At 39.0% G+C, this 14,430-nt stretch overlaps 1 protein-coding gene across 8 annotated transcripts in view; it reads left to right on the forward strand.

The window, feature by feature from the left end:
• MID1 (midline 1) overlaps window positions 1-11,556 on the forward strand; it is a 249,004-nt gene extending 237,448 nt beyond the window's left edge. For all 8 annotated transcript variants that reach the window (XM_068920754.1, XM_068920773.1, XM_009683677.2 and 5 more), the window contains 3 exons: window positions 3,825-3,986; window positions 6,456-6,663; window positions 8,210-11,556. In XM_068920754.1, coding sequence (XP_068776855.1) covers window positions 3,825-3,986; window positions 6,456-6,663; window positions 8,210-8,558 — 719 coding nt within the window. In that variant the 3' untranslated portion in view covers window positions 8,559-11,556. The remainder of the gene's footprint in view (window positions 1-3,824; window positions 3,987-6,455; window positions 6,664-8,209) is intronic.
• Window positions 11,557-14,430: the final 2,874 nt, after the last annotated feature.

Here is a 14,430-nt window from a genome sequence, read left to right on the forward strand (position 1 = left end):
CTGAGTTTTGGAAACAAGAAACCCTAATCTAGCCAGGGTAAGGACTGGGTACAATAGTGGACACTGAGCTGTTACTGCTACTCCAGTGAGGAGAGGGGAAGATGTGTGTTTTTCCACTTAACCTTTGGCCACCGGCAGGGAACCAAGAATGCAGTTGTTATCCCCTGAATGTCTGCATGTCCAGGCTATTTCCTCATTTCCCTGACCATTCTTAATCATCTTTTTTATATTAAAATAAAAAAGGCTGTTCTGATAGGTCAGAACTGGAGATAAAATCTTTTGATGTAGAGATGAAATATTCTTTCATACCTAAAAGCTTAACCTGGCTGTCACTAGTTGCTTTTCTTCATTCTGAAGTACTCTGACCTGTAGTTTGAGAATATATTGTGACTTCATTCCCAAGATTTCTGAATCAAAGTTCAACTTGAAGCCTTGTATCAAACCACTCACAGTTGGGAATCCCCTCCCTTCAGGAAATTGCATGAACACGCCACTAAGTGTATTGGTAAGCAGGTATGCATAGAGCTTGCTGGGCCAGGAAGGCTTACCTGGAAAGGTGACTAAGTAAGTGAGTCGCTGTGCATCCAGCATTTATTGTACACCATAGTCTGATGCCTAAGGCAAGAAAGACAAAGAGAAGAAACCCAAGCTGTGTTCTGTTATCAGAGAAGAGAGAGTCTTCCTCTAGAGGATGAGTCAGATTATAGATGAAATTGAGGGTTGCCATCTATCTCTGTTGACTGTGTAGCAAGTTTAGGGCAGATAAGGACCTAACTTAGGAATCTCTGTTCTTCATTTGAAGTCAGGTGGGATGAATCTAGGCCTGGATGCGAACATTTTGCCATTAACCCCTGGCAGCAGAGGACAAGATGAAGTGATGACTAAAATTACTGTGGTTGTGCCTATACATAACTGCTAACCAGATTATTTAGAAATACTATAATTTTACTGTGTGTGAGGATCTACTGGCCACTGGGTATTGGGTGGATAAAAGTCCACACACATGGGAGGAGAGAAGAGAATGGAGAGGTCACCCAAAGCAATGCACCAGTATTTTTACAATCCTTCATATGTTTATTTAGATCCAAGTTTTATACTTTGTTAAGGAGAGATAAGCCTTTGGAGGGTAACATCAAAAATGTAATGTAAGCCTGAAAAATGTACCCTGATTAGCGAATTGTGGTAACTGATAGAAATCTTTATTTTCCATATAATTTAGCAAAAATCTGGACATTTCTATGTCAGCGCAAGGGCTTTTTTATATATCGTCTATGTACCATAGACTATTGCTTTCAAAGTGTGGACTTGGAAAGGGGAGGCGCTCCCAGGACTACCTCCTGGATTCATCCCACTTAATGTGGTATGTTAGTTGATAACCCATCAGTTATCTATGTTAAGGATTGCTAGGCCATCCTGGGCTCCCTCTAAATTCTGTGCTTCATTTTGTTTTATTTTAGCTTAATATTTGTTTTGTAGTAGCACCTATGAGGCAGACAAGGGGTGGTCTTAATGCAAAGTCCTGTGGTAATTCAGCTGCAGAACCAATGTTCCTTTACTCTAATAGTTGTGGCAAAGTTTTATTAGGAAAAATTAGGATGCCTCTGAGCAGTCAGTGAGATATTTTATGCCAGGATACTGCCACTTTTCTTTCCTCCTCTCAGGAACCCTGTTCACTCCCAGACTAAAAGGTAAATACCATTCAGTAGTTGTGGTTCAGGCCTGAAGCAGGACATGGATGGATGCTGCTGTAGGAACATTACTACAGGTGCTAGACACAAGTGGAGCTTTCATGAGGAATAATACTGGCTTCTTTTTTCAGGAGATAGATCATGGCTCTATATGGTCTAGTTTTTCAACAGTCTTGTGAAAAACTGAGTGCTGCAAAGTTGTTCTTCCTTGCTCCATTTTTTTCCAGATGTAGGTAACTGTGAAAAATCCCTTGTAGTTGATATTTGGGGAGGTACATGTGGTCAGGATATTCACTGGTTGGAACGCGTAAGCGTTCATTTTTTCCCCTTTAAACAAGGAAACAGCAACAAAGAAACATTCTCTGCTAAATCACAGTTGCTATTCATCTCAACAGTAGTTTCCTCTTTGTTCAAGAAATAGAGAGAAGCAGTTCTGGTAGGATGTTCACACCTGGACATGTGTAAAGAACCATTCACTGATTACTGCCTCCACTCTAATTTGAGAAAAATAGATTAGGCATTGTGCCGATTCATTAGATGACAAGATGATATGAATCCCACCTGAAACCGTGCCTTAGTTCCCCACTTGCACAACAGAATTAATAGCTGCCTACCTCTCAAGGATGCTATGTAATATGAATTAACAATTGCTGAATTAATGTTAAGAGAGCTTTGAGATAAAAGATAAATAGTTCTTAGATTGAAATTTGGGTTATAAATTCTACTACTAATGATCCCTTAATAAGAAAAACACATCCCAAATTAAGAATGAGTGTTCCAGTATGGTTATGAGGCGTCTGTGAATTTGTAAAGCTGTATCACACGTCTTTTTCTTTGAAGTTTTGTGTCCAGTAGCCTTTAAATTTTACTTCACAGAAAAGTTTTTTATTAATTAATATACAGAGCTGAAATTACTGCTGACTTGCAAAAGATACAAATCACTTATTGATTTCCTGGTAAAACATGACTTAAAAGCTGAAAGCTGGTTTAATAACATAGTAGCTTTCATAACATATTCTGCGCCCAGTAATGTCAGAAACCGAAAAGACTGTAAGGTTTCTAATCCAGTCAAGGATTTTTCCTTCATGTTTCCCAGCCTAATATACACATGCACATGCATGCACTTTTTTCTACATGTATCTCTTTCTATCTGTATAGCTATGTAAATAGTTGTATGTATGATGGTTGTATATATACATTTTATGAATTTTAACTTTGTTACTTATATAAACATTTATAACCAGGTAGCATTTAGAGAGCTATCAGACTGTGGTTCCATTTGATCAGGAGCTGTTCTTAATGGACAGCAAGTAACAGGGCCAATTCACTGGCGTTGCAGTTAAATAGCATAGTAGGAAAGATTTACATAGATGAAAAAGCCCATCTTGGAGAGTGTTTTGCTATTTTGCAGATGATATTGACCCTCTCTTACTTTACTTACTTACTACCATGTTATACCTCTTTGGTAGGCATCAAGCATATCCAGAAAAGTTTGTAACTGGAAAATTATCCAGCTCTTTCCCAGCTGACATCTAGCCACGAAGAAATAAATCAAAAAATTGCATCCAATAAATTGTAATAGCTTAGGTTACATCCTGACAAAGTCTGGAGTGTAAAAGCCAAAGCTTGCTCGGGAGCCTGTGCTTTACCCAGTTTGGCCTCCGATGATTTGCTTCAGGTCCTAAAAAATGCATATGTGGGCACTGTCAGCAAAGGTGCCTCAACAACCCTTCTAGCATTACTGCTTATGTTAGTCTTTTAAAGCTTAAACTGAGTTCATTAACCCAAGAAGTAGATTGATGGGTTCTCTATAATCCTCGAGTACTTTAGCAATAAAGAATTCGTGTTGGGATATGAAAATTCCCAGACCGCCGATGCCTCCACTGAGCCATTTCTTAAATGTCTATTTTTTTTTATGGTTGACTTCATGTAGCGAGAACTTAAAAGGTATCTTATTTGAGGGCTGATGAAATGCGTTAATGGAAATAAGTAGCAACTTGCTAAAAGTAACAGCACTTTAAAAGGTATAGAAGCACAATTCTTATCCGTTGTTCGGTGCTCAGAAGTGCTCTAAATGTTCCTCTATTACAAAGTGTTTTGTATGTTATGACTAATGTGCTTGGTTTGAAATTGCAGGTTTATGTAACTCAGCCGACAGCTGGATGATTGTTCCTAATATCAAACAAAACCACTACACAGTGCATGGGTTACAGAGTGGCACTAAGTACATCTTCGTTGTCAAGGCCATTAATCAGGCTGGCAGCAGAAACAGCGAGCCTGGCAAACTCAAGACAAACAGTGAGTAACATGCAATCCAGCACGCACACATTCTTCTCCTTTCTTGTCTTCCTTTTTGGTGTTGGTCTTTGAAAGGTATAAGAGTGCAAAGAAAACTAACTTGTTTAAAGTGCTTCCCACAAGGAGAGCCACTTATTTCACTTGACTTAAGATTGCCAGAGTAATGCAGAAATGGCTTTTTTTCTAGACGTGCATCATCTGTCACTGGAAATATAATTTAGGAGTGAAGGCATCACGTATGAAATGACTAAAAATACTCTTTTGTGCTTTTGTTCTAATTTCCTCTTAATCTTTTTCCTTTACAAATCAAAGTCTTTTCTTCCATTTATAATAAAACATTTTGTTTTTGTAGAGTGTATTGTAAGATACTTGTTAGCTGACTTTTATCCTCCAAAATCATCTCTGTCTTAGGACACTGATAGCTTTCTCAGCACCATTTACCTCATTTTGTTATGGACTTCAGCAGGCTGGTAGAGTCAGAGATCCCACTTTAAAAAAAAATGATTGTGCAATTTATTAGCGGATGGGGTATAGCAATTTTAAGACTAGTTTTCAACCTTTTTCTTCTTGTGTCCAGCCAGTCCCTCAGTCCGTCAGTCATGATGGGTAACTCCGAGTACTGGAAATGGACCCCTGGGATTTGTGCACTGTGAGAAACTTGCTTCTTGAAGGGGAGGGTATTTGAAGAGGGGTAGTATTGGATGTCATGGGAAGGAGGATAGTGGATGCTGCAGGGAATGGCATATACCAGCTTGTAAGTTTCTCTTTCTGCTGTTTGCCTGGCCTGCACTCCTGTATAAAAGCCACTCATATCAACCGCACATCTCCTGCCAAGAATCTGTGTATTGCTAAATATGGTAACCTATATGCATGCATAAAACCAGAGGACCCATTTGGAAATGGCAATCTTTTATCTTTTTGCCTTTTTGTGACCCAGTGTGACTCAAAAGTAATGGTCACTCTCCGTTAACTGTGAGAAATGACATGACCAGATACAATTCAGTACAAAGAGATCCTTCAGACACTGCTTCAACAATACAAAGGCTACTGACCGGATAGAGAGGCATGCTATAGGTATTTTAGTGCTACTCAGAAGTAGGAAAAAGCAGATAAAACATGCCTTCAAATACTTTCTAAGGGGTACATTTTACTTGATTGCAATACATAACTAAATACACATTTTGAGAGTAGATGATACCCTTCAAATTAAAACTACTCCTTGACTAATTCCTGACCTATGCCTAACAATATCAAAAGAGAATTAGTATTAGTTTAATAATCTTACATTTTAAATGTCTGCACTTTCAGATTTCCTAGAGATCTGAACCAAAATATACTGGCTGTCACTGTTCAGATCAGCTGCATTTCTTCTTACTGCAACACTAGTACTTTCAGTTTTACTGCCTAAGAATTAGTTAACTGTTCCTTCACAAACACTGAATAATTCACGTCTTACTTGAAGTATACATGTGTCAATGCCATCAGGTCACAGACCTCATGAGAGTGCTCAATTCTATTTTCTATGCATGTCACCAAATCTTCCACTTCCATTTGTTTTTTCTTGATATGAAAGACAGTAAGAACAGAGGGGGGATAAGGGTTTTGCTGGATCACTCATAGAGACAGAATTTCCTAGATGTCTCCTGGAGGAGGTAAATGATCTTTCCACTTTTTAACACCATGAGCTAGCTTGTCAGAATTGTGGCAGACTTTACATATCTACAGGGTTCGGTTTACCAAAATGCTTCCTGTTATTGTCTAAAAACCTTGTGTTACAGCAGAGGGTACTTGCCAAGAGCAACAGCCTCAGTAATGTTTTTAAACCATATTATTTGGACCAAGTTATAGTTCACTTCCTTCTTTTTAATGCGCAGTATCCAGCACTATAGCACCACGTAGGTGTCCATCAAAAAAGATCTCAAACTGCTAACTGTGCTTGATAAATAGAGCCATGAGTGAATGAAGAGACAAGGCTAGTGCTTATTCTCATTTTCAAACACATTTTGTGGTATTTTAAATCATACTGTTTTGCAGTACTGATAAAGATGTTATTATGGAGCTTTATCCCTAGAGAATTAATAGAACGTAACTTATTGTAAAATCTAATATGCTGTGAAAAAAAGCAACCCTCGGACCTTTATTAGCATGTATATTGGTTTCAATTACATGCAAGAATTAGAGTATTCAGGTCACCTCTAGGTCACAGATAATGGGCATGATGATTATGCAAGGCTCTTTTCAGCGATTATCAACACAGGGAAGTTAGTGTGCAATGAGATTGACAGTAAACTGACAATGCAAACTAGCTAGTGCAGGGAGCACGACAGGTTAGTCTATCTTGAGAATGCTTCAGAGAAGATCAATAAGATTATGTACTTTTGTATGCTTCTTATAGGCTCTTTAATCCACTCTCCTTTTTAAAATGAAAACTAAGTTATTCTTTTACTATCTTTATCCGTGCATATCTAGGCCAGCCATTTAAACTGGACCCCAAATCTGCTCATAGAAAATTGAAAGTGTCTCATGATAACTTGACAGTGGAACGTGATGAAACATCCTCCAAAAAGAGTCACACACCTGAGCGATTCACAAGCCAAGGGAGCTATGGAGTAGCTGGCAACGTGTTTATTGACAGCGGACGTCATTACTGGGAAGTGGTTATAAGCGGGAGTACGTGGTATGTACCTGAGAATATATTAAAAGATCGACCAGTTCACACCAGAGATTTAACCAGGTGCCTCTGACAGAGGCCAGTAGCAGAGGGAATGGTACAAGAACAGGACAAGCATATATTTTTACATTTTTTTTGTCAGAATATTTGACCAAGCTCCAGCACATTGTGGCTCTGGAACTGCGTAGGCCAAATAAATAGAGTATCTCTATATTTAACAGTCTTCAAGGGATTTCTCCTCCGTGAACATAGATGATTATTTTTTGAACCTGCATAAAATATGTCGTACATTTTTAGTGAATTAGAGAGCTAAGAAAGTTTTTTTTTGTTTATATAACAAAGTGCACTTTGTAATTGTGAGTATTTCTTTATTAAACATGAAAGACCTTAGTGAACTTCAGTAAGGAAAAAAAAAAGAATATGAGGACCGTTTGATGATCCTGTTTCACAGGGCTGGAAGTCAGACCTGGTTCTAGGGAGGGAGAAGGGAGCGGTAATGTTGCAGGTCTATGTCCCAGTGGATGGAGCAAGAGGCAGGAAATAAAGGACTGCATTCCTTTATTCCTGAATGATCCTCTGAGTTATACAGGTACTTCAGGGGCCCTTTGGTCAGTCGAAGAGAAGTCATCCTTTCAGGTTCAAAGCTAGCAATCACAATAGAAGGAAATGGAATGGAAAATGAATAAGGTCTTCTGGTGTGCCCTATCTCTCAAACAAGAAGAATGTTGTTTGCATGTGGCAACTATGAACAGTAAAAACAGAGTGACTTATGGCAGGTTAGTCCCTGTTAGTTTGAAAGCCCAATGAGCACTACAGTACATTTAGAATGTGAGAAACTTATGCAGTTCTTTTATATATGAGAAATCAGGTTTTTGCCCGGGGAATCCGTTTTCACCATTCTCTTACCCTGCACATCTTGCTATAAATTATGGTTTGCAAAGCAAACGTCTTCACCGACAATGCTTCACTTGGCCCAATACCCAGTCTAAAAAATGCTCTTTTGAATCTAAAAACCACACCAACATCTGGCAAAATATATTTGGGAATGGCAAAAAAAATTGTTTTAATATATGCTTTGATGTCTACTCTTGCATTCCTTGCTGTGGGCCATAAAGGAGCAGGGAGAAATCAGATTAGCTGACAGATAGCAATGTATTTTAAAATCCGTGAATTCTTCTATATTCATCCGTTTGGAAGTGGAAATGTGAGGCCCAGTGATTTAAACTCTGAGTTGCTCAGTACTCCACAATTTTCCTTTTGAATACCAGAGACAAACGTTCCAAAAAATTGCCATAGCAGCCAAACTACAAACAATGCAGGAGACAATAAAGTTTTCCTGACCTCTCAGACCCGAAAGAGGGATGGTGAAAACCATTGAACAAACATGTGCAGATATTATGATTACAATTTACTTAATTAGAACTAAATCAGCATAAATAGGAGGCTCAGGCGTTCCTGTGAGTCCCCTGGGCCACAGGGCCAACATTTAACTTTATTGACAGACAAGCCTGGCAAGAAGCATTTGTTTTCTTGAGTTGTATTTGTTTTACAGGTATGCCATTGGTATTTCTTACAAGTCGGCACCAAAACATGAGTGGATTGGGAAGAACTCTGCCTCTTGGGTGCTTTGCCGCTGCAATAATACATGGGTGGTGCGACACAACAGCAAAGAAATTCCCATAGAGCCCGCGCCTCATCTCCGGCGGGTCGGGATTTTGCTGGACTATGACAACGGTTCCCTGGCCTTTTATGATGCTTTGAACTCACTACACCTTTACACTTTTGACATTACGTTTGGACAGCCTGTGTGCCCCACATTCACCGTGTGGAATAAGTGTTTGACAATTATAACTGGCTTGCCTATCCCTGACCACTTAGACTCCTCCGAGCAGCTTGCATGACTGCTAAAAGCCAGAAGGTAGAACGATGCATTTGCGGTGGGCTGCCAGGCAGCTGCCACCGGAGCTTGCCTGGAGCTGGTGGACGATAGGGCATCCCAGGCATTGCTATTGCTTCCGGTCAGAACTGAAAATGGGAGAATCTCTCTTTATTGTGTACTTTGTACGGAAGGACAAGAAGTGGCTTTAATAATATCTTAGAACTTCTTCTGCCATTGGTTTTGTTGGTTTTGTTTTGTATTTAGCCTCTTACGGGAAGATTTATAAATTATTTATAAAAAAAAAAAAAAAATAAGCGTGAGTGACCGAGAAAAAGAGAGAAGGGAAAGCCTGATCTGAATACCTGAAAAACAACTAATTTGTTTTTGCACGTTGATGGCCCTATTCATTAAAGTTTCATCAGCTCTTTACATCACTTTATTTTACGATGGATAAAAGCAGAAAATTGGAAGGATGAAAACCGTGCAGTGGACAAGTCAGTTTATTCACGTCAATATTACTCCTCTCAGTACCAATCTTACTGTGTGCAACATCTCCTAATTTCTACTTTGCACATGGGAATGTGCAGACCAAAAAGAACAAAAATACACAAGTAAGGGGTGGAGCTAGCCAACAGAGCAAAAGGAGAAAGTTTAATTTACTTCTGTCCACAAGGCAGCGTGTTGTCTGTTCGTAAAAAAACATGTGAAGTGTCTCCTAGAAATATGAGTGGATAAATCATTGGTGATTTATTTTATTGATGGCAACATTCCCATCTACCAGTGCTTCACTTTTGTCTTTGGGAAACATTGTAGCATCACTGAGGATGTGAAAGACTGATATCATCTCTGAAAATGAGAACACTGGAGGAGAGCAACCAATTCAAGGTCTGACTGTAGCCTAATTTGATAAAGCACTGTATCATTTATGGTTTGATTGTAATAGAAGGTGGCACAGTTCTGATGGTAGACATATGAATGCTTATTGCTGGTTTTACAAGGTTCAACACAGCAAGCCTAGCCAGTAATTCGGAAGTGAGACATGAGTCACTTGCCATGAATTTTAAATTAAATACAAATGTTTTATGGTTGTACACTATGCAGTATCTATAACAAAGCAAGGAAATCTGGTTTACAAATGCTGTATGGAAAAACACTGTAGCTGGAGTTCACTCCTTTATTGTTTAGGGGAGCACAGTTCTCTTTGTGAATGAGGAGTAAATAACAAATTTTCAGCAGCAGTAGGAATCTGCACAGGTAAGCTCCACACTCATCCTGGTGTTGGTGGGTGGAATGCCAATGAAGTCAATATGGTTGTACCCACTTTATCCTAAAGCTGAATCTCGTCCTTTTTTTTTCCTCTTTTCTTTATACAGAATAGGAGCCTTTTGTAACTACTACAATATTTATGTATAAATGATCACTTTGGGAGATTTTTGAGAAATATGAAATGTGGACGGCTACATGGCAGCTTTAAAAGAATGGTTTTCCTACAGTGTTTGGTAGGTGGTACGCAGGGGGTGAAAATCTGCCTGTGTAGAATGAGGGTAAATTGAATACTAGCATTGAGAAAAGGTTTGCCTAGTAATTTAAAAATCTTGCTTTAGGTATCCTTTGAAAAGGATGCCTTAATGCACTTTGTTCACCAGTGGGACCAAAATAAAGTGGTCCCAAGCTCAGCTTCAAATTTTGTAAATTCAGATTCTCCAGGTACAAAGATATAGTACAGTTTGCCTTATGATGATGTAGAAGAAACTTATGAGCAAGGTGATGAATACATAGATGCTTATAAGTTTTTTTCCTTTTTTTAAGTAGAAAATAAATGCCGGTCCATGTTCCTTTGTTTTCCCTCTACAAGCCCTGCTAACTCCTGAATTAAATGGAGAAAAGTCTAACACTCTGTTGGCTAGAACCATTGCTTCCTGCTGGGGCAGCATTCGATGGTTTACAGCTATGAGCTACCGATCTTTTCAGAGATTACATGAGTAAGGAAAAATATTTACATACAGTATACTGCAGTGTTTATTGTAGTATCTCTGATAATAAAGAAATAGACACCCTCAAAAGTGAAAAAGTAAACGGATCCTCGAACATTACATTTTATAACTGAGCGCAGTGCTACCACTACAACCTGGTGTACATTGTCCAAGTGGTCTGGGCTAGGATGTTTGGAAGGCCATTCAAATAGCATGAAAATTACAACAATAAGTTGACAGGAGATAATTGATACAAAGCTGTGATAAAAAGGTGCAGGAGGAAGGGAGTTTTAATATAGGATTGTTGCCAAGTTTCTGCCTAACAGAAAGGAGTATATTACCACAGTACGTGTAGCAAAGCTCTGTACCTCCTGTTTTGCCAGAAATATTAAATCTAGAAGCTGATTTCAGTAGTGAGCAAAATGAAAACACTGTTCAGTGTTTGACCATGCAATGCTGGCAGAGATCAAGCTGAACGGAACTAATATCATGAATTTTGAGAGGTACCCCATGACTTCACACATTTTCATTTTAAACATAGACCGTCCATGACTTCACACATTTTCGTTTTAAACGTAGACCGTGAGTCCAAAGACAAATCTTGGTTTTGGCCGACAGGAAGAGGACGGCCTCTTATCTACAGGCCTCATTGTATCATTTATATTTCAACACAGAATACTTCATTCTTCATTTGGAGCTAAACCACATTTTTCCAATGGAGTGTTAATTCAATCAGTACTCTATGTGCACGTGTGTTTGTGTGTATATGTGTATATATATCTGTGGGTATACACACACCAGTATATGTGCAGATATAATGTAATGTGTGCATATACACATGTACATACACACAGACTGACAGTAATTAGTCAGGTGTTCCTTTTTCACTTGTTCCTTGAACAATTTCATATTGTGTATGACTATGAGGAAACAAGTTTGCTATAAATGGTATTCATCTGGATATTTTTTAAAAGAACAAAATCTGTTTATTTTACAATACTTGATTCAATTCATGATTAATCAATAAAAGCATCCATTTGAAAATGTAGCTTCTGTGGTCTGTGGCATGTTGCTTGGTCCATAGGGATTGACTGAAGTCTAGGGGAAGAGTGACCCTTGTGTAAAAATAAAACATGATACTTTAATACAGAGTGCAGGTTTGTATAGGGATTTTTCCTGTTTTTTGAAAGTTTTATGACGAGGAATGAGGTAGTGTGGTATAATGCCATGTTTAACAAAGGCAGATTTCTGAGCAATATTGTGCTGAGATGCAAACAACGAATGTAACACATGAAGCCTATGTTGGTATAATGATCATTCAAGGATTTACTTCATACCAAAGCTGTGATTCAGTGGAGTCAGAGCAAACTGTAGAACAGTCCCTTTAGAAGACAGCGATGTCTCAGAATAGTCAAAGCTCTTCTGCAGCTTGATGTAGAGGAGAGGTGGGGAACCTTTTCCTTTCTGAGGCCAGGTGAGATTTTCCATGCTTCCACATGTTGCTGCATGTATAATGGGGGGAAACAATCTTTCAGCAATGGGCCATATTCCGTGATTTAGTTAGTAGACTAATTAGAATAATTATTTATTTACTGTAGTTTTACAATTCATATTGTTCAGGGTCTAAGTCTTTCCTCCTCATTTTCTTCTGCCACAGCTTTATGTTATTTTGAAATCAGGCACAGGCTCTGCCCAGATCTGCAGCCTCGGCCTTGATTCTACATCCTTGATCTTACATGCTCTTGCAGGGCCATAGAGGTGTCCCATGGACTGTATTTCTACATTTCTTCATGCCTGTGTCATGGGAATAGTTCTATTTCCACATGTTGACTTTTGTCCAGGCATCTTTTGAAGGACCAAATCTCCAGGTTGACCAATCTATCTTCTCAACTGTAGCTGTGATTTCTGCACCGTCATCCTTATGAAGCTTCTTGAGGCTACCAAATTGTGAGTCTTGTGACCTTCGGGTTTTGGGTTGGTTTGGGTTTTTTTTTTTTTTAAGTAGGTACGTAGGAGCAACTAGGCTTTTTATAGTTTCAGTCAATCAGCAGACGTGTGTAGTGGCTACCTGATGTGTTCAATCTATTCCATGCAATTTTCCTTTTTGTGATTTTTAGATCAGTATCTCATAAAGTGAAGCAGAAAACATGCACAGCTCGTGCAGTGTTGTACTGATAATTGTCTCGTAACACCAGGTCTAATGTATTTTCATACGCTGATCTTTCCCACAGTGAAAGTCTATATTCAGATATCAGAAAGTAAAGTGCAGTATTTTCCCGTGTTGCTGGGTTCATCATCCATTTAGAAATTATAATCTGAAGTTCTGAACATCAGCCTTAATCTTTGTCTTTTCCACATGGAGGAAAGCCCTGGTCACTTCCAAGTAACTTGCATGTGGACAGTGTGTTCCAGATTATACAGAGATATATATTTGTATTGTGCTTTCTGAAGTGAAAGAAACTCTCTTTACATTTTAGCCTTGATTTAGCACCTGATTTTTGTGTAAAGAACTAAAATCCTAAAGAGCAGTGATGTTAACTGTGCTTCAGTGTGGGTGAGACTCTTGGCTTGGACCTTGAGATTTAGGTCATATGTATACTTAAATCTCCTTGTACTAGGATAGATTCGTTTGTGATTCACGTGGCAGTTGAATAGTACAGGTGCAGTACCTCTCTTCTGAGGTAGGCTCTTGCATTACCTCTGCTGTTGGCTCTGTCTCTGGAAGTTTTTGTAATAGTTTTCTGATTCAAGTGGAGATCATGTTAGTTGGACTATGTGATGATCTTTCATTATTGCATTTACTTTGTCAAGAAGCTTCCAGTGCTCTACAGGGTCATGTGCCTCTGGCAGGTCACTAAACACAGTTGCTGAGACCATAGCCTTTGCAATGTTACTTCCAAAGTGCTGAATGATGTTAAGCCATTGACTAGTATATGACTTTCCCAGGTGGCTTTCAGCTTGCTTTAGGTAAGGAACTCTTAACACAAATGGTGATACCAGTTCAAGATGACAGTTGCATGTATTTTATAAAGATGATACAGGAAAGATATCTGAATATCTTCAGATCTGAGGCAGCTCTGGTTTAGAAGCATGACAATGTATTAGGATGGCTTGGAGTCTTCTAACTTTTTTTTGGTCTCATTTTCCTACAATGTGATTGACAGAGGCATTATTACTGCTTGAGAGAGGCACAGAGGTAGCAAAAGAGGGAGTACTGGAGAAGTGCTGAGATAGATCATTCAGAATGACAGGACAGCTGGAAGCCTGCCATCACTGCTGGCCTGAGTACTATCCTGCAGCTCTGCAAAGCAAGTCTGCACCTATTCTTCCTTTTGTTACTGCTCAGACCCAGTCTACATTCCCAAATGACAGAAAATACGTGCAATTATGTTTGAAACCCTAACCCAAATACAAGCAGCAGGGCAGGGTTGTCAGCCCCAGGCCTTAGTTCTCCTTTTATTTGCCCCAATTTTTACATCTATTGACTTCAAAGGAGATAGTCCTGATTTACATAGAGGTAGGTGAGAGGACACAAGCCCATGAATCCCCAGGTTCCAGGGGTCAACAGCCCAGTAAAGCAGGAGCCCCTGTGCTAACAGCTCAGCATTCCTATTAAATCATGTCTTTGGAGAAAGCACATTAGCTGCTAGCAAAACTGCACAGTTTCTCATGAACTATTTCCCAAGGCCAGCACAGGTGTGTTATAAAATGTGTGGTTCAGTAACATTCTTCTTGGGTGGATAGTTTGGGCAATGCTATACAGTTTCCTCGGAGCAGGATGAGAACAATTCTCTTAGCAGGTGCTGTGTTACTTTTATAAAAATAATGAGAACAGCAGATGCATAAGTTATGATATAATACTGCAGCATAAGGCTGTTGTTCTTGGTCTTCCACTTACAAATGGATAATAACCAAAGACAT

The sequence above is a fragment of the Struthio camelus genome, chromosome 1 (assembly GCF_040807025.1).
Source record: "Struthio camelus isolate bStrCam1 chromosome 1, bStrCam1.hap1, whole genome shotgun sequence".
Classification (NCBI taxonomy): Eukaryota; Metazoa; Chordata; class Aves; order Struthioniformes; family Struthionidae; genus Struthio; species Struthio camelus.